Genomic DNA, 22,876 nt, shown 5'->3' with positions numbered 1-22,876 from the left:
CCGCCCACAGCCAGAAAACTGAGGAAGGAGATGTGAGCGATTAGTGACGTAGCTATAATGCCCCCCCCCCCCTCCTATACACCGTATAATAGATACATACTTACCTATACCCGTTCCCCCCGCCGGGTGGAGGATCCTTCTCCTCCTCCGGTCTCTGCGATGTGAGTGACTCGGTGCAGACAGGCGCGATGAACGGGGATAGGTAAGTATGTATATTATTTTTCTATTTGGTCCGTACATATGGGAGCATTATACTGTGTATGGGAGGGAGGGGGGGGCATTATACTGTGTATGGGAGGGAGGGGGGGGCATTATACTGTGTATGGGAGGGAGGGGGGCATTATACTGTGTATGGGAGGGAGGGGGGGGCATTATACGGTGTATGGGAGGGAGGGGGGGCATTATACTGTGTATGGGAGGGAGGGGGGGCATTATACTGTGTATGGGAGGGAGGGGGGCATTATACTGTGTATGGGAGGGAGGGGGGGCATTATACTGTGTATGGGAGGGAGGGGGGGCATTATACTGTGTATGGGAGGGAGGGGGGCATTATACTGTGTATGGGAGGGAGGGGGGGCATTATACTGTGTATGGGAGGGAGGGGGGGCATTATACTGTGTATGGGAGGGAGGGGGGGCATTATACTGTGTATGGGAGGGAGGGGGGGCATTATACTGTGTATGGGAGGGAGGGGGGGCATTATACTGTGTATGGGAGGGAGGGGGGCATTATACTGTGTATGGGAGGGAGGGGGGCATTATACTGTGTATGGGAGGGGGGGCATTATACTGTGTATGGGAGGGATGGGGGGCATTATACTGTGTATGGGAGGGAGGGGGGGCATTATACTGTGTATGGGAGGGAGGGGGGGCATTATACTGTGTATGGGAGGGAGGGGGGGCATTATACTGTGTATGGGAGGGAGGGGGGGCATTATACTGTGTATGGGAGGGAGGGGGGGCATTATACTGTGTATGGGAGGGAGGGGGGGCATTATACTGTGTATGGGAGGGAGGGGGGCATTATACGGTGTATGGGAGGGAGGGGAGGCATTATACTGTGTATGGGAGGGAGGGGGGGGGGCATTATACTGTGTATGGGAGGGAAGGGGGGCATTATACTGTGTATGGGAGGGAGGGGGGGCATTATACTGTGTATGGGAGGGAGGGGGGCATTATACTGTGTATGGGAGGGAGGGGGGGCATTATACTGTGTATGGGAGGGAGGGGGGGCATTATACTGTGTATGGGAGGGAGGGGGGGCATTATACTGTGTATGGGAGGGAGGGGGGGCATTATACTGTGTATGGGAGGGAGGGGGGCATTATACTGTGTATGGGAGGGAGGGGGGGCATTATACTGTGTATGGGAGGGAGGGGGGGGCATTATACTGTGTATGGGAGGGAGGGGGGGGCATTATACTGTATGGGAGGGAGGGGGGGCATTATACTGTGTATGGGAGGGAGGAGGGGCATTATACTGTGTATGGAAGGGAGGGGGGGCATTATACTGTGTATGGGAGGGAGGGGGGGCATTATACTGTGTATGGGAGGGAGGGGGGGCATTATACCGTGTATGGGAGGGAGGGGGGCATTATACTGTGTATGGGAGGGAGGGGGGCATTATACTGTGTATGGGAGGGAGGAGGGCATTATACTGTGTATGGGAGGGATCGGGGCATTATACTGTGGGGGCAGCTATGGGGAGCATTATGCTGTGTGGGGGCAGCTATGGGGAGCATTATGCTGTGTGGGGGCAGTTATGGGGAGAATTATGCTGTGTGAGGGCAACTATGGGGGGCATTATATATACTGTGTGGGGGAAGCTATGGTGGGCATTATACTGTGTGGGGCAGCTATGAGGTGCATTATACTATGGGGGCAGCTATGAGGGGCATTATACTGTGGGGGCAGCTATGAGGGGCATTATACTGTGGGGGCAGCTATGAGGGGCATTATACTGTGGGGGCAGCTATGAGGGGCATTATACTGTGGGGGCAGCTATGAGGGGCATTATACTGTGGGAGGAGCAGCTATGGGGCATTATACTGTGGGAGGAGCAGCTATGGGGGCATTATACTGTGTGGGGGCAGCTATGGGGGCATTATACTGTGTGGGGGCATCTATGGGGGGCATAATACTGTGTGGGGGCAGCTATGGGTAGCATTGTACTGTGTGGGAGCAGCTATGGTGAGCATTTATATGTATTAACAGACTACTACATTCCCTTTGCTAGCAAACCCATGTAACAGGTTTTCTATACCAGTATATCTATATGTCTGTACATTAGCCTGTGTACTGATAGTACACAGGCAGTTGTTAGGACATACCCAAGTATGCCCTAACAGGAAATATGGTCAGACAGCCCTGGGGTCCTTCAATGGACCCTGGGCTGTCTGCCCATATATGGTATGTCCCTCGATCGCATTACAGAGATTCCCTGTGATGCGATCCAAAGGGTATCCCTTCTCATTTTCTCCTTGAATGCTGCGGTCAGCTTTGATCGCAGCATTCAAGGAGATAACGGCGGAGATCAGAGATTTCTCTGATCTCCGTCGTTAGAGCAGGGCTGCAGCTGTGTAATACATCCATTGCCCCGCCCCTGACAATAAGTGCGCGCGCGTGGTCAAAATAAGGTGATGCGACCGGCACTGCACTAATGAGCGGCGGCGCAGGCACTGAAGACGGGACATGGGGGTGTTTTGCAGTGCGCCACCACGTTCTGTCTTCAGTACCGCCGCTCATTAGTTCAGCACTGGTCGTATCACCTCATGCTGGCCATGCGCGCACACTTGTCAGGAGCGGGGCAATGTTTGTATTACACAGCCGCAGCCCCGCTCTGAGTACATTCATGTGTTATTATACTTATCGAAATACATGAAATAACCTCAACATCAAACCATTTGAGGGTGCATGGTATCGAAATAGTATCAAAGTTTTAATGCATCGTGCAACCCTAATTATATCAGACATGTCTGCTATGACATGTCAGAAGTTTTCTGAAAGTTTAGTTAGCCTTTAAGTGATTGGAAGGCATGGGGACTAAGATAAGACTGTATGTCACCATGAAGAGTTCTTTTAATCAATGCACAATTTCTATAAGCTTACTTCTTGTTCTACATTTAGCTTAACTTACCAAGATCTTTGATGTATATGCCGAGTTAATGGATATTCCATTGACGACCAGGTCCAACATTTTTGGATTCAGTAACTCAGGGTCAGGAATTTGTCTATAGTGAGTGCCACACACATATGCTTGAACCACAGTCATACGATTCATAGTTAAAGTGCCTGTCTTGTCAGAACATATAGCTGTAGCATTGCCCATAGTTTCACATGCATCCAAGTGACGTACAAGGTTATTATCTTTCATCATTTTCTAAGAAACATAAAAGGGAATTAAAACAGGGTGGCTAAAATATACGTTTGGTAATTGAGACAGTGCTTTATATAACTATATGAATAAACAATATTCAACCTATGCTTCTGTGTTAAGAAATCTACTGTGAGAATGTTTACTAAAACAAAACGAAGCTTACCATCTTCGCATAAATTAAAGTATAACCGCTTGCTTTTGCCTGTATTTAGGTACTATTGGACTTAAGAGCCAGTTTTAATATTAAGGAATTAATAAAGATCAATACTTTTAATCGTTCTTTCAGCCTGTAATAAACTTTCGACTCTATTGAACGAAACATTTCATCAATTATGATACAGTGAAAAAGTATGTTATGGGAATGAGAATGGCCATCACACATCAATGGCTGTTTACTGCCTAGCAACTTTCTTACATCAAACTTCTACTTAAAAAACACGTGACCTTAGCAACAAGTTATTGTAATGGAAACCTGTTCTATTTCAAACATTTAGTACTGCTGTATAACAGTTTCAGAATAAATATGACTTGTTAGTGCAGTTCTCATTAATCACTAGTAAAGCATAACTTTTAAAGTGTACCTGTCGTGTCAGGTGACTTTTCAGAATAAGCGGTCATGTGTGTGCATGAGAAACAAGACTATACCTGACCATTGTATGACTTATAATCTGTATTTATCAACAGTTTTCCCCTCTGGAGGCTCGATGTCTAATTGTCAGTTTTCCCCATACACATAGAAAAAAAGAGGAGATCCTATTCCCTCCTTCTCTAACACACACACACACAGCAGTGCTAAGCTGTGTATCCAGCACTGGGCGAGACAGTAAACCACTTACTGTAAGTAGCAGTGTCTGTCTGACTACATTCTGCAGCTGCTCCCTCCTCTTTCCTCTCCCCTCTCCACAGAGTCTATGGGCAGCAATTGTAACCTGATCTATCAGCTAGTGTATTGGTGTAACAGTTTTTGTATCTAAATGCAATCATTTAGTTAATCTATTTTGTTAACAATGACTTCGTGTATTTCAGACATTTAATTAAAAAACCAAGCAGGTACTCACCTTCACAGAGTATGCAAGTGATATGGTGACCGCAAGGGGCAGTCCCTCAGGTACAGCCACCACCAGCACCGTGACACCAATTATAAAAAACTTAACAAAGTACTGGATGTAGATAGGAGTGCATTCGGCAAGCCATGGACGCCCCAATACTCCAAAAGTGTAAATGACAAAGTACAGCACCAGAATGATCACAGTGATAGCAGACATTATAAGACCTGTTAATGACAATATAAAATTTGTGATAAAACTATAGACGGTGGGGAAAACGATGCATTAGAATAAAAAAATATTAAGCTTTTTTTTTTTTTCAAGATGTTCACTGTCGCAGCCTGCAGCTATATATTAGAATTCGAGTGCAGTCACCCAGGAAGATTCAGTTGCAGAAATTTTCTGCGGCTGAAAATCATTTTCATTTGTCTGAATGGGGAGGTTACTGCAGCAGGTGCATGGATTTCTGCAAGTTCGCTCCACATGAAAATTTCTGCAACAAAATTTGCCACGTGTGACTGCATCTTTAGAGTAACACAGAATGCATACTTAATGTTGGTGTCACGGTTCATCCTATTCCCAGTCCCCTCTTCAGGTATGTAAAATGGCCATCACCTTCTCAAACTACGCTATGCACAGTGTGCTTTGGTAGTCTGACACGCGATCTCCATGATCTCGGATGGAACATCATGGTTGATGATTATCAGCGCTCCGAGAAACCAGGAATATTAACTATACATTCTGCACGTATAGTGAAACTAGACTTTAAGGAGGGGTACAAGTCGGGACACTATGTGCCCAATCAAATCCAGGCGTAAAAATCTATATACAGTGAAACCAGTTTAAGATGACCAACCGGAATTTCAATGAAAAAGAAAGCCAATATACATAGGATATAAATAAATTGAAAATCCATCACAGATCTGCTCAAAAGAGGATCCACTGTATTAGGCTGATCTCAATGGTGATGGAAACGTTGGTAATGGTTTCCGTTGTAACCGGGTTAATTTGTTTTGACGGAATCAATAGTGCAAAACAACGGAAGCCTATCACAGCGGTGACAAACGGAAACAAGCAACGTTTACATTACCATTGAGATCAATGGTGAGGGAGACGGAAGCTAAGTTTTCAGTTTGACTTTCCGTTGGGGTGTTCCGACGGAACCCCTCAACGGAAAGGCAATGCTGATGTGAACAGGCCCTTAAAAAAAAACAAAAAAAACACACACATTGAAAGCTCCTTAACACCTTCCCGACATTTGACGCATTCATACGCCAAAGTCGGTAAGGGGGAAGTATGGAACGGGCTCACGGATTGAACCCGCTCCATACAATGCGGGTGTCGGCTGTATGTTACAGCCGACACTTCCAAGTAACAAGCCGGATCCCGCTCGTTTAACTCATTAAATGCAGCGGTCAATAGCGACCGCAGCATTTAAATTGTTAGAAAGAGGGGGGCGACCCCCTCTAATAGCTCATCGCGCCCCCTGCAACGAAATCGCAGGGTGCCGATGGTTGCTATGGCTGCCTGGGGGCCTAATGAAGGCCCCCAGGTCGGCCATCTTTGTGCTACCATTAAGTGCTGCCTTCGGCAGGGCTTAATAGAACCCTGACATAATCACGATATGCTGCAATACATTAGTATTGCAGTATATAGTGCAAGCGATCTAACAATCGCTGGTTTAAGTGTCCTAGGGGGACTATTAAAAAAAAAAGCACAAAATTTGTAAAATAAAGTGTTTTTTTTATGTAAAAATAAAATAAAATATTAAAAGTTCAAAAAACCCCCCTTTTCCCATTTTCCCCCTAGAGCATAGTAAAAAAATAAATAAAAGTCGGAACTATTACAATATATTATGATTTAACCAGAACGGTGTACGCCGTAAAAAAAAACAATGTAAACCCCAGAATCTCTATTTTGTGGTCACCTCATCTCCCACAAAAAATGAAATAAGAAGTGATCAAAACGTCGCATGTACCCCAAAATGGTATAATTAAAAACTACAGCTTATCCCACAAAAAATAAGCCCTCATACCACTTAATCTACGGAAAAATAAAAAGGTTACATCTCTCAGAAATTGGCTTTACTTGTAAAGTAGTAAAATATAAAAAAAACTATATATATTTGGTATCGCCGTAATCGTATTTACCCTCAGAATAAAGTTAACATGTTGTTTTAATTGCAGTGAATTCTGTAAAAACAAAGTGCAAAAAACAATGGAGGAATCGCTGTTTTTTTTCATTTTCTACCCCACAAATATTTTTTTCCCGTTTCCTAGTACATTATATGGCACAATAAATGGTGCTACGAAAAATTACAACTCGTCCCGCAAAAATCAAGCCCACATAGGACTATATAGACGGAAAAATAAAAAAGTCGTGGATTTCGGAAGGTGGGGAGGAAAAAACGAAAATTAAAATCTGAAAAATGGCTGCGGCGGAAAGGGGGTTAAAGACAGCACCTGCTTTTCCAATCTGCACAGCTAGCCGGGTAAGCTTCCCCTGTAGGACCGACTTCTCTTTCTTTGGAACTTTGACCACTTTCTTCTCTTTTTCTTCGCTTTCTACACCTTCCTCACTCTTTAGAGGTTGTATCTCCAACGCCACACCATCCTGAGCTTTTGCTGCAAAAAATGGAGATCAAAGCCATGACAACATCAAATAAGAGGAAGACGGACACTTCAGGGACGAGGTAGACAAAATAAAGCAAAACAGGAACATAATACCACTAGACAACATAACACAACCGATGTAGAGGTTATTGCATCAATAGTAAGCCGGGATTTACACTTGCATTCGTTTTGCTGTTTTTCTGTACCATCATAGGAGCAGAAAAAATAGAGAAACTGAAGCGCTGGATCCGTGGTATGACGGACACCAACAATGATGGACAGAATACATAGACATTAAATGGGTTGTCAGATTTCCGTCATTTTACCAAAAAAAAGTTGCGCAGCTTGCAGCGCCTTTTTTCCCGAAGATTTTTAATCGGATCTGTGAACATAGCCTAAGGCAAATAAGAAAATAACAGGAGAAATAAATTACAAGACTGTAAATGTGAGTTTATGGGAGAGCGTAAGATAGAGAGAAAGGAAAGAAGGAAAGAAGGAAAGAAGGAAAAAAAGAAAGAAAGAAAGAAAGAAAGAAAGGAAAAAAAGAAAAAAAGGAAAGAAAAAAAGAAAAGAAAGAAAGAAAAAAAGAAAGAAAGAAAGGAAAGAAAAAAAAGAAAAGAAAAAAGGAAAGAAGAAGGAAAGAAAGAGAAAAAAAGAAAGAAAGAAGGAAAGAAAGAAAGAAAGAAAGAAGAAAGAAAGAAAGAAAAAAAGAAAGAAAGGAAAGACTGATAGAAAAAAAGAAAGAAGGAAAGAAAGAAATAAAGGAAAGAAGAAAGGAAGGATAGAAAGAAAGAAAGAAAGAAAGAAAGAAAGAAGGAAAGAGAGAAGGAAAGAGAGAAGGAAAGAAAGAGAAAGAAAGAAAGAAAGAAAGAAAGAAGGAAAGAGAGAAGGAAAGAGAGAAGGAAAGAAAGAGAAAAAAAGAAAGAAAGAAGGAAAGAAAGAAAGAAAAAAAAAAAGAAGAAAAAGAAATAAAGAAAGAAAGAAAGAAAGAAAGAAAGGAAAGAAAAAAAGAAAGAAAGAGAGAGAGAGAGAGAGAGAGAAAGAAAGAAAGAAAGGAAAGAAAAAAAGAAAGGAAAGACGGATAGAAAAAAAAGAAAGAAAGAAAGGAAAGACGGATAGAAAAAAAGAAAGAAAGAAAGAAGGAAAGAAAGAAATAAAGGAAAGAAAGAGAGAGAGAGAAATAAAGAAAGAAGAAAGGAAGGATAGAAAGAAAGAAGGAAAGAAAGAAAGAAGGAAAGAAAGAAGGAAAGAAAGAAGGAAAGAAAGAAGGAAAGAAAGAAAGAAAGAAAGAAGGAAAGAAAGAAGGAAAGAGAGAAGGAAAGAAAGAAAGAAAGAAGGAAAGAGAGAAGGAAAGAAAGAAGGAAAGAGAGAAGGAAAGAAAGAAAGAAGGAAAGAGAGAAGGAAAGAAAGAAAGAAAGAAGGAAAGAGAGAAGGAAAGAAAGAAGGAAAGAGAGAAGGAAAGAGAGAAGGAAAGAGAGAAGGAAAGAGAGAAGGAAAGAGAGAAGGAAAGAGAGAAGGAAAGAGAGAAGGAAAGAGAGAAGGAAAGAAAGAAAGAAAGAAGGAAAGAAAGAAGGAAAGAGAGAGAGAGAGAGAGAGAAAGAAAAGAAAGGAAGGATAGAAAGAAAGAAGGAAAGAAAGAAGGAAAGAGAGAGAGAAATAAAGAAAGACGGAAAGAGAGAGAGAAATAAAGAAAGAAGAAAGAAAGAAGGAAAGAAAGGAAAGAAAGAAGAAAAGAAGGAAAGAAAGAAGGAAAGAAAGAAGGAAAGAAGGAAAGAGAGAAGGAAAGAAAGAAAGAAGGAAAGAGAGAAGGAAAGAAAGAAAGAAAGAAAGAAAGAAGGAAAGAGAGAGAGAAGGAAAGAAAGAAGGAAAGAAAGAAGGAAAGAGAGAGAGAGAGAAAGAAAGAAAGACACTCAGATAGAGAAAGACACAGACACTGAAATCAGTTGTCATCAGTATCCCTCCTGCATTTTTGAGGGAAAAAAGACTGGAGGAACAGACATATGGGAACCAGCCCTAAGAGGGACTACACAAAACTAAACAGTGGATATTCTATTGTAGAAAATTCCTCTATTTTCCTGCTCATTAAAATGTATTTTTAAGGGCAGATGTCTACCTTCAGATAAGTTTGTCAAACAAGTTACAGTCAGAATTTGTGCCTGTCTCTTTGCAGCCCCATCCCCCCCCGTTTACAAATGCAATGTAGTGTAGTGTATTGTAGAGGTAGGTATTGGCCTGCCTAGTGCTGTATTTCAAGGAACGTCGCTATGTTCTGGGCCACCGTGAAGTCATGTGATGTTTACTTGGACAATCCAAATCCTGCAGCGTCTGCTGTAGGAGCCGGAGGTCAGCCTCTCAATGCAACTCTGTGAAACTCTCTTCGAGGCTCTGATGAGACTTGCCTTGAGAGCCGAACTTGTCCCTACAGCAGATGTCACAGTATACAGGGACTTGAAAAAAAAAATAAGGGTGGGTAGACAAAAGAGACACCGATGTTCCTCTAAGGTGATATCATACGGGTATATGGTTAGACAGAAGCAAAAGTCTGTAGACAGAAGGTTCTGTTTGCACTCACCTTCTGTGGTTTTGCAAGATGGTCGGCACAACTCAATTGTATAACATTTTGAGTCTATAGACTCCAGGTGTGTACAGTCTGCAGGCCTCCAGAGTGGGCACCGGTAGCTGGTAGACACCAGGTTTTGCCGGTGGAAAATGATACCAAATGGTTTCAACAGTGGCTCGTGGCAAAAGGGTAATCTGAATTTACTTCTAAATCTGTCTTGAGATACGAAACAGATCTCAGCTTTTTTTACACTTTGAAAATACAGACAAGGTGTCTGTAGTTTCAAAGAGTAAAAAAAGGTGAGTACTGCAGTAGAGACTGGAACAAACTACTTTCAGACACTAACCTGTTTCCTGTGACTGCTTACAGGACTTCAATGGGCAGCAATCTCTCAATGAGTCTGTTTCGTCTCTCAAGACAGATTTGGAAGTCAATTCATATTACCCTTTTGCCATAAGCCACTGTGGCAACCATATTCACTATAGGGGCGCCTCAAGGAGGAGAGATTTCTTCCTAAATTAGTTTTGGTACAGAATACAGGGAATCAGAATGAAGACCACGTTAAGTCAATACACATCTACATTGCATTTGCAAACAGGGGTGGGGGGGATTTAACTGGAGTGATTCTTTAAACATAGACCTTGATATTCATATCCATCTAAGGCCTCATGCACACGACCGTAGCCATGTGCACGGCCGTGATTTTCGGGTCGGCCGGCCACGGAGTGTCAGCTGCGAGCCGCCCGCACATGGCCACGGCAATTCATTTCAATGAGCCCGCAGAACACGACCGTAATAAGGCTTGCCCGTTCTTTCTGCGGTCCGGGCTCTGGGGCCATGCACGGACCATGGAAACCACGGTCGTGTGCATGGCCTCATAGAAATGAATGGGGCCACAATTCTCCCGTGGATTTTTGGGGGAATTGTGGCCGCAAAAGCACGTTCGTGTGTATGGGGCCAAGGAGTAAATTCAGGTTACCTTTTTGTTGACTTTGCTAGCATATAAAAGAGTGATATAGTCATCCCAGTTGTATTAAAGCTTTCATTTCGAACGTTAAATAGTTGACTGAAAGTGATATCTATTTAGGACTGAGAATTTCACTAATAAATATTAATAATAATAATAATAATAAATCCAAGCATACACACAAACATCTATATATTTCTCCTGTACCAACCTACGGTTTGCAGTAAAGCAAAGGCATTTCCCCACATATTTACTTTCTATGTTACGACACATAAATAACTGAGTGTACTAGATTCTGTTCAGCAAATATATGTGGGATATGATGAAAGACTTTAACCCCTTCCCAACCACCCACTGTCTTTTGACGACAGGCGGTACAGGTACAGAATCTACAGCAACATCTTTTTTTGACGTCGCTGTAGAAAAGGCTTATGAGCACTCCAGTGCGCTTTCATTCTCTAAGCAGGAGTTGTAACTAACAGCTCCACCACTTAGAGCAGCCTCCTAAATACAGCTAGGATCGGAAGAAAGTCAGCCCCCAGTTATATAACGCTTTGATCGCCGCGGTCTGCTACCGCAGCCTGATCAACGTGTTGCCCTAACAGCAGCCTGTCATAGTGACACAGTGTAATGTATTAGAAAACAGGAGTATTCTAATACATTATAAGTAAAAAATAAAGTTGTTAAACAGATTATCCATACATGGGATAAAAAAAAAAAAAAAACTAAAATAAAATAAAAATAATAAAAAGGTCCGAGGAAAAAAAACCAAAACACATTTAGTGTAAAATATATTTAACTGTCCGACACATTAAATAAAAAACCTACATATATTATTAGGTATCTGTATTAGTACATGTGTATTTTTTCAACCGTACAAAATCTATACGACCCTAATAACCTGAAGAATTAATTAAACATTCATTTAGCATGAAACATAAACTGAATAAAAAAAAAAACACAGAGAGAGAGCGAGCGGGGAGAGAGAGAGAGAGCGAGCGGGGAGAGAGAGAGAGCGAGCGGGGAGAGAGAGAGAGCGAGCGGGGAGAGAGAGAGAGAGAGAGCGAGCGGGGAGAGAGAGAGAGAGAGAGCGAGCGGGGAGAGAGAGAGAGAGAGAGAGCGAGCGGGGAGAGAGAGAGAGCGCGAGCGGGGAGAGCGAGCGGGGAGAGAGAGAGAGAGCGGGGAGAGAGAGAGAGCGAGCGGGGAGAGAGAGAGAGAGAGCGAGCGGGGAGAGAGAGAGCGGGGAGAGAGAAAGAGCGAGCGGGAAAGAGAGAGGGAGCGAGCGGGGAGAGAGAGAGAGCGAGCGGGGAGAGAGAGAGCGAGGAGAGAGAGAGCGCGAGCGGGGAGAGAGAGCACGAGCGGGGAGAGAGAGAGCGAGCGGGGAGAGAGAGAGAGCGAGCGGGGAGAGAGAGAGCGAGCGGGGAGAGAGAGAGAGAGCGAGCGGGGAGAGAGAGAGCGGGGAGAGAGAGAGAGAGAGCGGGGAGAGAGAGCGAGCGGGAAAGAGAGAGAGGGAGCGAGCGGGGAGAGAGGGAGCGAGCGGGGAGAGAGAGAGAGCGAGCGGGGAGAGAGAGAGAGCGAGCGGGGAGAGAGAGAGAGCGAGCGGGGAGAGAGAGAGAGCGAGCGGGGAGAGAGAGAGAGCGAGCGGGGAGAGAGAGAGAGAGAGAGTGGGGAGAGAGAGCGCGAGCGGGGAGAGCGAGCGGGGAGAGAGAGAGAGAGAGCGGGGAGAGAGAGAGAGCGAGCGGGGAGAGAGAGAGAGCGAGCGGGGAGAGAGAAAGAGCGAGCGGGGAGAGAGAGAGAGAGAGCGGGGAGAGAGAGAGAGAGAGAGAGCGAGCGGGGAGAGAGTGAGAGCGCGAGCGGGGAGAGCGAGCAGGGAGAGAGAGAGAGCGAGCGGGGAGAGAGAGAGAGCGAGCGGGAAAGAGAGAGAGGGAGCGAGCGAGGAGAGAGCGAGCGGGGAGAGAGAGAGAGCGAGCGGGGAGAGAGAGAGAGCGAGCGGGGAGAGAGAGAGCGAGCGGGGAGAGAGAGAGAGCGAGCGGGGAGAGAGAGAGAGCGAGCGGGGAGAGAGAGAGAGCGAGCGGGGAGTGAGTGAGCGAGCGGGGAGAGAGAGCGAGCGGGGAGAGAGAGAGCGGGGAGAGAGAGAGCGGGGAGAGAGAGAGCGAGCGGGGAGAGAGAGAGCGAGCGGGGAGAGAGAGAGCGAGCGGGGAGAGAGAGAGCGAGCGGGGAGAGAGAGAGCGAGCGGGGAGAGAGAGAGCGAGCGGGGAGAGAGGGCGCGAGCGGGGAGAGAGGGCGCGAGCGGGGAGAGAGGGCGCGAGCGGGGAGAGAGGGCGCGAGCGGGGAGAGAGGGCGCGAGCGGGGAGAGAGGGCGCGAGCGGGGAGAGAGGGCGCGAGCGGGGAGAGAGGGCGCGAGCGGGGAGAGAGGGCGCGAGCGGGGAGAGAGCGCGAGCGGGGAGTGAGTGAGCGAGCGGGGAGAGAGAGCGAGCGGGGAGAGAGAGAGCGGGGAGAGAGAGAGCGGGGAGAGAGAGAGCGAGCGGGGAGAGAGAGAGCGAGCGGGGAGAGAGAGAGCGAGCGGGGAGAGAGAGAGCGAGCGGGGAGAGAGAGAGCGAGCGGGGAGAGAGAGAGCGAGCGGGGAGAGAGCGGGGAGAGAGAGCGAGCGGGGAGAGCGAGCGAGCGGGGAGAGAGAGAGCGGGAAGAGAGAGGGGAGAGAGAGAGCGGGGGGAGAGAGAGCGAGCGGGGAGAGAGAGAGCGAGCGGGGAGAGAGAGAGCGAGCGGGGAGAGAGAGAGCGAGCGGGGAGAGAGAGAGCGAGCGGGGAGAGAGAGAGCGAGCGGGGAGAGAGAGAGCGAGCGGGGAGAGAGAGAGCGAGCGGGGAGAGAGGGCGCGAGCGGGGAGAGAGGGCGCGAGCGGGGAGAGAGGGCGCGAGCGGGGAGAGAGGGAGCGAGCGGGGAGAGAGCGGGGAGAGAGAGCGAGCGGGGAGAGCGAGCGAGCGGGGAGAGAGAGCGGGAAGAGAGGGGAGAGAGAGCGCGGGGGGAGAGAGAGAGAGAAAGCGAGCGGGGAGAGAGAGCGGGGAGAGAGAGCGGGGAGAGAGAGCGGGGAGAGAGAGCGGGGACAGAGAGCGGGGACAGAGAGCGGGGAGAGAGAAAGAGATCGAGGAGAGAGAGCGAGGAAAGAGAGAGAGAGAGCGAGGAAAGAGAGAGAGCGAGCGGGGAGAGAGAGAGCGAGCGGGGAGAGAGCGAGCGAGCGGGGAGAGAGCGAGCGAGCGGGGAGAGAGCGAGCGAGCGGGGAGAGAGCGAGCGAGCGGGGAGAGAGCGAGCGGGGAGAGCGAGCGGCGAGAGCGAGCGGCGAGAGAGAGAGAGCGGGGAGAGAGAGAGCGGGGAGAGAGAGCGAGCGGGGAGAGAGAGCGAGCGGGGAGAGAGGGCGCGAGCGGGGAGAGAGGGCGCGAGCGGGGAGAGAGAGAGCGTGCGGGGAGAGAGAGAGCGGGGAGAGCGTGCGGGGAGAGAGAGAGCGGGGAGAGGGAGCGGGGAGAGGGAGCGGGGAGAGGGAGCGGGGAGAGAGAGCGGGGAGAGAGAGCGGGGAGAGAGAGCGGGGAGAGAGAGCGGGGAGAGAGAGCGGGGAGAGAGAGCGGGGAGAGAGAAAGATCGAGCGGGGAGAGACAGAGGGGGGAGAGCGAGCGAGCGGGGAGAGAGAGAGAGAGAGCGGGGAGAGAGAGAGAGAGCGAGCGGGGAGAGAGAGAGAGAGCGAGCGGGGAGAGAGAGAGCGAGCGGGGAGAGCGAGCAGAGAGCGGGGAGAGCGAGCAGAGAGCGGGGAGAGCGAGCAGAGAGCGGGGAGAGCGAGCAGAGAGCGGGGAGAGAGAGAAATCGAGCGGGGAGAGAGAAAGAGAGCGAGCGGGGAGAGAGAAAGAGAGCGAGCGAGAGCGAGCGGGGAGAGAGAAAGAGAGCGAGCGAGAGCGAGCGGGGAGAGAGAGCGAGAGCGAGCGGGGAGAGAGAGCGAGCGGGGAGAGAGAGCGAGCGGGGAGAGAGCGGGGAGAGAGCGCGAGCAGGGACAGAACACGAGCGGGGAGAGAGCGCGAGCGGGGGAGAGAGAGAGCGGGGGAGAGAGAGAGCGGGGGAGAGAGAGAGCGGGGGAGAGAGAGAGCGGGGGAGAGAGAGCGGGGGAGAGAGAGCGGGGGAGAGAGAGCGGGGGAGAGAGAGCGGGGGAGAGAGAGCGGGGAGAGAGAAAGAGAGCGAGCGGGGAGAGAGAAAGAGAGCGAGCGGGGAGAGAGCGCAGGGAGAGAGAGCGGGGAGAGAGAGGGGGGAGAGCGAGCGAGCGGGGAGAGAGAGAGCGAGCGGGGAGAGAGAGCGAGCGGGGAGAGAGCGGGGAGAGAGAGCGAGCGGGGAGAGAGAGCGAGCGGGGAGAGCGAGCGAGCGGGGAGAGAGAGAGCGGGGGGAGAGAGCGGGGAGAGAGAAAGAGATCGAGCGGGGAGAGAGAGAGGGGGGAGAGTGAGCGAGCGGGGAGAGAGAGAGCAAGTGGGGAGAGAGGGCGCGAGCGAAGAGAGAGAGAGATCGAGCGGGGAGAGAGAGAGGGGGGAGAGTGAGCGAGCGGGGAGAGAGAGAGCAAGTGGGGAGAGAGGGCGCGAGCGAAGAGAGAGAGAGCGTGCGGGGAGAGAGAGAGAGAGCGTGCGGGGAGAGAGAGAGAGCGTGCGGGGAGAGAGAGAGCGTGCGGGGAGAGAGAGAGAGCGAGCGGGGAGAGAGAGCGCGTGCGGGGAGAGAGAGCGTGCGGGGAGAGAGAGAGCGTGCAGGGAGAGAGAGAGAGCGTGCAGGGAGAGAGAGCGTGCAGGGAGAGAGAGAGAGCGTGCGGGGAGAGAGAGCGGGGAGAGAGAGCGGGGAGAGAGAGAGGAGAGCGAGGAGAGAGAGAGAGCGAGGAAAGAGAGAGAGAGCGAGGAAAGAGAGAGAGCGAGCGGGGAGAGAGAGAGCGAGCGGGGAGAGAGCGAGCGAGCGGGGAGAGAGCGAGCGAGCGGGGAGAGAGCGAGCGAGCGGGGAGAGAGCGAGCGAGCGGGGAGAGAGCGAGCGAGCGGGGAGAGAGCGAGCGAGCGGGGAGAGAGCGAGCGGGGAGAGAGCGAGCGAGCGGGGAGAGCGAGCGAGCGGGGAGAGCGAGCAGCGAGAGAGAGAGCGAGCGGGGAGAGAGAGAGAGCGGGGAGAGAGAGCGAGCGGGGAGAGAGAGCGAGCGGGGAGAGAGAGCGAGCGGGGAGAGAGAGCGAGCGGGGAGAGAGAGCGCGAGCGGGGAGAGAGGGCGCGAGCGGGGAGAGAGGGCGCGAGCGGGGAGAGAGAGAGCGTGCGGGGAGAGAGAGAGCGTGCGGGGAGAGAGAGAGCGGGGAGAGAGAGCGGGGAGAGAGAGCGGGGAGAGGGAGCGGGGAGAGGGAGCGGGGAGAGGGAGCGGGGAGAGGGAGCGGGGAGAGAGAGCGGGGAGAGAGAGCGGGGAGAGAGAGCGGGGAGAGAGAGCGGGGAGAGAGAGCGGGGAGAGAGAGCGGGGAGAGAGAGCACGAGAGAGCAGGCGCGTGAGAGAGCAGGCGCGTGAGAGAGCAGGCGCGTGAGAGAGAGCGCGGGAGAGAGAGCGCGGGAGAGAGAGCGCGGGAGAGAGAGCGCGGGAGAGAGAGCGCGGGAGAGAGAGCGCGGGAGAGAGAGCGCGGGAGAGAGAGCGCGGGAGAGAGAGAGGGCGCGGGAGAGAGAGAGGGCGCGGGAGAGAGAGAGGGCGCGGGAGAGAGAGAGGGCGCGGGAGAGAGAGAGGGCGCAGGAGAGAGAGAGGGCGCAGGAGAGAGAGGGCGCGGGAGAGAGAGGGCGCGGGAGAGAGAGAGGGCGCGGGAGAGAGAGAGAGGGCGCGGGAGAGAGAGAGGGCGCGGGAGAGAGAGAGGGCGCGGGAGAGAGAGAGAGGGCGCGAGAGAGAGGGCGCGGGAGAGAGAGAGAGAGGGCGCGGGAGAGAGAGGGCGCAGGAGAGCACGCACGGAGAAAGAACGCACGGAGAGAGCACGCACGGAGAGAACACGCACGGAGCGAGCACGCACGGAGAGAGCACGCACGGAGAGAGCACGCACGGAGAGAGCACGCACGGAGAGAGCACGCACGGAGAGAGCAAGAGTGCGCGTGCGGAGGGAGCGAGAGGCAACAACTAGAATGTGCCACCTCAGAAGTAATGAGATTTAGAATACCCTTAAAGTGAAAAGGCAGATTGGACACACTTAAAGAGGCTCTGTCACCAGATTTTGCAACCCCTATCTGCTATTGCAGCAGATAGGCGCTGCAATGTAGATTACAGTAACGTTTTTATTTTTAAAAAACGAGCATTTTTGGCCAAGTTATGACCATTTTTGTATTTATGCAAATGAGGCTTGCAAAAGTCCAAGTGGGCGTGTTTAAAGTAAAAGTCCAACTGGGCGTGTATTATGTGCGTACATCGGGGCGTTTTTACTACTTTTACTAGCTGGGCGTTCTGACGAGAAGTATCATCTACTTCTCTTCAGAACGCCCAGCTTCTGGCAGTGCAGACACACAGCGTGTTCTCGAGAGATCACGCTGTGACGTCACTCACTTCCTGCCACAGGTCCTGCATCGTGTCGGACGAGCGAGGACACATCGGCACCAGCGGCTACAGTTGATTCTGCAGCAGCATCGGCGTTTGCAGGTAAGTCGATGTAGCTAGTTACCTGCAAACGCTGATGCTGCTGCAGAATCAACTGTAGCCTCTGGTGCCGATGTGGCCGACACGATGCAGGACCTGGGGCAGGAAGTGAGTGACGTCACAGCGTGATCTCTCGAGAACACGCTGTGTGTCTGCACTGCCAGAAGCTGGGCGTTCTGAAGAGAAGTGGATGATACTTCTCGTCAGAACGCCCAGCTAGTAAAAGTAGTAAAAACGCCCCGATGTACGCACATAATACACGCCCAGTTGGACTTTTACTTTAAACACGCCCACTTGGACTTTTGCAAGCCTCATTTGCATAAATACAAAAATGGTCATAACTTGGCCAAAAATGCTCGTTTTTTAAAAATAAAAACGTTACTGTAATCTACATTGCAGCGCCGATCTGCTGCAATAGGAGATAGGGGTTGCAAAATCTGGTGACAGAGCCTCTTTAATGACAAGAAAAACGTCTACTATAAACTTCTAGTACAAATAACGTGCTACAGACAAAACAAGAAAGGTGCTGCTTGTCCAGCTATGCAAATGTGAAGGGGAGTGAAACGCAAGAGACTGGAAGGTTTTCCCTGAGCAAGCAGCGAACATTAGTCATGTTTTAAAAATCCCATCATACAATAGCGATCCTATAGAATTGCAATTAGAGTTAAGAGAACGCTAAACCTAGAAATTTATAATAAAATGAACAGGAGATATATTTGCCCCCCACTGTTTGTCAGTCTGCAGAATTTTCTGCATGTTCCTGAAACAAACAATCTTGCAGAAATCATGCAGAAGTCAGGGGTTGTCTCCTGCTGATCTGTTAATTTTTGGCTACAGAATGGCGGAGGGGATGAAGGGGTGGGGTTTAACAATATTTTTGTCCTACTGCAGACAGGGTAGAGAGGGGAGGCTCCTGCTGCAGCCAGTTGTCTACAGCAAAACACAGGGCACTGGGAAGGAGGACTGGGGATATGGCTGTTCTCCTGGAACACACAGATTTATTTACATACTGTATTTTTTGGTATTATTTGTAATATGAAACAAATGGGATCGCGGGAAAACAGGAGATAAACTGTGGAAATGCAGGGTTAGACATTTTTGTCCATTTACTATGTTTAAAATTCCTTTAAGTTTTCTGGAACCTTACAAATGCTTGAATTGTGAATATAATGCAAAATATAGGATCTGTATAGAAAAAGTTGGCATCACAATAAAGGTTTAAAAAAAATTTCAAAGGAATCCAGACTTCGGCCTATTCTAAAATCTGGACAATGGTGGTTTGTTCGCTATAGTATCCAGTAATTGCGGAAATCCAGGTAATACATTTCCGTATCTTTAGATGCATAATAAATGTTACAGCTATTGTGTATGGCATGCTTTCATCCTCCTTTTTCTCCATCTTTGATCAGCAAGCAAGAATAAAGTTGTTGGTGACAGCTGCAAAGAGCAACGTCAACTATTTAATGAATATATTACTCTACATGATATGGTTAGCCTCTGGCACAAAACTACACTAAAAATTAGACCTACAGGTACCTGTGTTTTGTTATTTGATTACATCTGAATAAATGGACATTTATACAAATCGTTACTTGATGACCAAGATGCTTGAGAAAACACCATCAAACTAATATACTTAAATGCCTAGACAGTCATTAAAAAAAATTGAGACACTGAATAATGCAGCAAGATCAAACTCAGCTGTAAGCTTTGAAGGTGAACAGAATGTGAGACATTGGGTCAGCTGCCGCTGTGAGAGGAAAGGAGGATGTGAAGAGTTGAAGTGGTTACCTTTGTTGCGATTTTCTGGAGGTCCTTGTTTTTTACCTGTTTAGATATAGAGAAAAAAAAAAGGAGAAAAAACAGAAAAAAGAAAAAAAAAAAAGGGAGGAGGGATTCTGGTCACTTTGACTTTATGAACGAGGAGGATCACACCCCCCACTGCGATGGAAGAAATGGAATGACTAACCCATTCTTGGGAACTAAATGTGAGAGCAGCAGAAAGATGGTTAGACTCACTCAGAATAAGTGCAAAAAAGAAGCTAAGGAATAGTGGTAAAAAAAAGTCTGTAGAAAAGTTGGATTTTTATAATATTGAATAGGAACAAGATGAAGGGATGTCGATATATGAGGATACCAACTTAGTTGGAGAGACAATACATAACAAACAAGTGCTAGGACAATACATAACAGACAAGGAGAGAACTTGTTAGATGTTAGAGAAAGAAAAAAGGTAGCAGATGGGACAAAACAGGAGGAAAACAAAAAAAAGAGAAAAAAAAGATATATGTTATTTTAGGTTAAAGCGTTGGTAAGATGCTGGTGAAAGACATACAGCTAAGATAGGTGCAAATGATGAACTAGAAGATGGAGTAAAAGGAAGACATGGCGTTAATGACGGTAACATGAAGGAGATAAAGACTTACGCGTGGAAAAACAGAATACAATTTGCCCTGTTTTAAAACCTTATAGTTTTCAAAAGCAGCAAGATATTGTTCCAAAGTAGAACAAAGGACCCGCAATTACTCAAGTTCAATGAACAGAAAGGATTGCAGTCGATTTGTAAGACATACAAGCTCAAGAACAAGGTCGAATAAATAAGAAAAATTAGACATACAAAGAAGGCCAATAAAAATACAAAAAAAACAAAACAAAAGAAAAGTAAATAAGTGTGAAACTTTTCCAGAAAAAGTTTATCACAATAAAATGAAAAAGAGCTGATAACAAAAGAAAATTAAAAGGAAGAACATTTTAAGAAAAGAAAGGCAGGCAGCTGTGAGCACTCTGTGGCATAGTATAATTTTTTTTCCTAGATCCCCATGCACAATACAGGTCTATGATCAAGTCACTTTAGTTATATGCATCATTGCTCCACTCAGACCTCAGAATATTAGATACGGTCATGATCTCACTACAGCATTTACCCACCACATCTTACCCAACTGCCTGGGAGATAATTACCTTTTTTTGACTTTTTCTCTTCTTCTCCCCCTTCATTTGCTCCCAAAAGTGTAAAGATGATGCCAGTCTGAGAGTTGACACCTACACCTGTAACAACCATGCGCCCAGACCCTTCCATCACATGTGTGCCTACAGGGAAACAAGCAGAAGTATAAAGATTGTTTCCAGGGCAAGCTTGGGATGATGCTACTAAAATACTACCCCCGTACCAGACAGTAGATTGGGATCCTTTTCAAGGGATTTTTTCACTTGATCGCTTTCTCCTGTTAGTGAGCTTTCATCAATTTTCAGGTCATTGCCCTGGATCAAGATACCATCGGCAGGTAGGAGATCCCCTGGTGGTATGAATATAAACCCACACTGTTATCATGGCACTCAATGATACGTGGAGATGGAGAGTCAATAAAAAAGACATCACTTTCCGTTATTTGCTAAGTTTTTACCATATTTTATTTGTGCAATATCCCCGACAACCAGTTCTGCTACAGGAATCTGGATGACTTGTCCTTTTCGGATAACAGTGAACTTCTGCTCCTGCTCAATTCGACTCTGAAGGCCACGGAACTGCTTCTCTTTGCTCCAGTCATTGAATGCCGTTACCAAAACTACAATGATGACCGAGAACAAGATGGCTGCTCCCTCAATCCAACCAGCTTGTGCTTCTCCCTCATCCTCCACTCCTCCTGCTTCTCCACACGCTGTCAACAAAATAGTGATAAGAACGGCTTGTGAAAGGTGTAACATGTAATGAAACAATGGTGCATCATTTACCCCTGACAGACGACAACGTTTATTTCTAAATGTTTCATTCTTTGTAGCTGAAGTAAATAAGATTACAAACAAAACTTTCTGTTCACACAAGTTTTTTGAGCATGTCGTGTTTATTCCCAGGAGCGTTTTTCCGCATGTCTGAATAGCCCCATTGAAACTAATGGGTCCGTGCGATGTGTGTTATTTCAAAGTGCCCCAAACACGGACGAGGAACCCGCTCCTCTGAATGAGTCATTAGGGTCCTAATACATGACCTGTCATGGGCCGTGTAAACGAACGTCGATCAGCGAGACAGCTTGTTCAGCGGCGCTCGTTTGCTCGTTATGTATAGGGATGAACGGTCGTTACTCAGATCGCTCTTCCCCATACATTTTCATTATGCCGGCAGTGCATCCTGCGTGTCGAGCGGTTACCGATCACATCTACACTTGGATGTGATAGATAACAGCTTGATCCGGCTTGACCCGTTGACACTGAACCAGTCAGTGCCGCTGACCTGACGGATTCAGGTCTGCACGCATGATACAGCTGCTCTGTATACAGAATACAAAGCAGCTGTATCTCAAAAACGAAAAATAATTTTTAATAAAAAGTATTTCGAAAGTGGCACCAAAACACACAGATAGACATTTTTATTTGAAAAAAAACCAAAAACGCACGATTTCAAAAGGTGTACATAGCCTTTAATGCTTTAGCATACCAAGACATTTTGGACAATTGTATGCTTCCAGCTTTGTGGGAACAGTTTGGGGAAGGACCTTTCCTGTTCCAGCATGACTGTGCCCCAATACACAAAACAAGGTCCATAAAGGCATTGTTGAGTAAGTTTGGTGTGGAAGATCTTGTCTGGCTCCCACAAAGCCATGACCTCAACCCCAACGAACACCTTTGGGATGAACTAGGACGATTGCAAGCCAGACCCTCTTGTCTAACATCAGTGTCTGACCTCACAAATGCTTTTCTGGATGAATGGGCACACATTCCTAAAGACACACCAAAATCTTGGAGAAAGCCTTCCTATTTGAGTGGAAGCTGTTTTAGCAGTCTATGGTTTTGAAATGGAAGGTCTGACAAGCTCATATAGATTTAACCCCTCCCCGCTGCAGCCACTTTTGACCTTCCTGTCAGAGCCTCATTTTTCAAATCGGTCCTGTTTCACTTTATGTGGTAACTGCGGAATGCTTGTACCTATCCAAGCGATTTTGAGATTGTTTTCTCGTGACACATTGGACTTCATGTTAGTGGCAAAATTTGCTTGATACAGTCAGCTTTTAAATAAAGTCAGCATTTGTGAAAAATTGCAAAAATTAGCATTTATCTAAATGTAAAAGTATCTGCCTGAAGGCCAGGCAGTTATACGTCTATATGACTACTTTAGATTGGCATCGTTTTTTGAACATCCTTTTATTTTTCTAGGATGTTACACGTTTTAGAACTTTAGCAGCAATTTCTCACACTTTCAAGAAACTTTAAAGTGCCTGTTTTTACAGGGGCTAGCTCAGTTGTGAGAAAGTATTCAAAACAGCATTTAGAAAGTTTCTTAAGCCTTTAGACGTTTTACAGGAATTAAAGCAAAGTAGAGGTAAAATGTAAAAATGTAATTTTTTTTTTTTTGTTGCAGAAATTCATTTTTAATCCATTTTTTTTTGTAGCACAGAAGGTTTTACCAGAGAAACACAACTCAATATTTATTGCTCAGATTCTGTAGTTTTTAGAAATATCCCACACGTGGTCCTAGTGTGCTAATGGACTGAAGCACAAGCCTCAGAAGCAAAGGACTAGATGATTTTGGGGCCTTCTTTTTATCAGAATATATTTTAGACACCATGTCAGATTTGAAGAGCTCTTTCGGTGCTAAAAAGGTAGAAATACCTCAAAAGTGACCCCATTTGGGAAACTACACCCCTCAAGAAATGTATCTATGGGTATAGTGAGCATTTTG

At 47.7% G+C, this 22,876-nt stretch overlaps 1 protein-coding gene across 7 annotated transcripts in view; it reads right to left on the bottom strand.

Annotated features, from left to right (window-relative positions):
* LOC142743149 (plasma membrane calcium-transporting ATPase 4-like) overlaps positions 1 to 22,876 on the bottom strand; it is a 358,269-nt gene that overhangs the window by 125,312 nt on the left and 210,081 nt on the right. For 5 of the 7 annotated variants that reach the window (XM_075853600.1, XM_075853602.1, XM_075853598.1 and 2 more), the window contains 7 exons: positions 20,607 to 20,861; positions 20,373 to 20,498; positions 20,164 to 20,292; positions 18,994 to 19,029; positions 6,883 to 7,044; positions 4,433 to 4,647; positions 3,135 to 3,377 (listed from right to left, as the gene is read on the bottom strand). In XM_075853600.1, the coding sequence (XP_075709715.1) occupies positions 3,135 to 3,377; positions 4,433 to 4,647; positions 6,883 to 7,044; positions 18,994 to 19,029; positions 20,164 to 20,292; positions 20,373 to 20,498; positions 20,607 to 20,861 (1,166 nt within the window). The remainder of the gene's footprint in view (positions 1 to 3,134; positions 3,378 to 4,432; positions 4,648 to 6,882; positions 7,045 to 18,993; positions 19,030 to 20,163; positions 20,293 to 20,372; positions 20,499 to 20,606; positions 20,862 to 22,876) is intronic. The other 2 variants (XM_075853601.1, XM_075853599.1) reach the window with 1 other exon arrangement.

Source organism: Rhinoderma darwinii, chromosome 2 (assembly GCF_050947455.1).
Source record: "Rhinoderma darwinii isolate aRhiDar2 chromosome 2, aRhiDar2.hap1, whole genome shotgun sequence".
Taxonomy (NCBI): domain Eukaryota; kingdom Metazoa; phylum Chordata; class Amphibia; order Anura; family Rhinodermatidae; genus Rhinoderma; species Rhinoderma darwinii.
The sequence above is the reverse complement of the archived record's forward strand: the minus strand, read 5'-3'. Positions and strand labels throughout refer to the sequence as shown.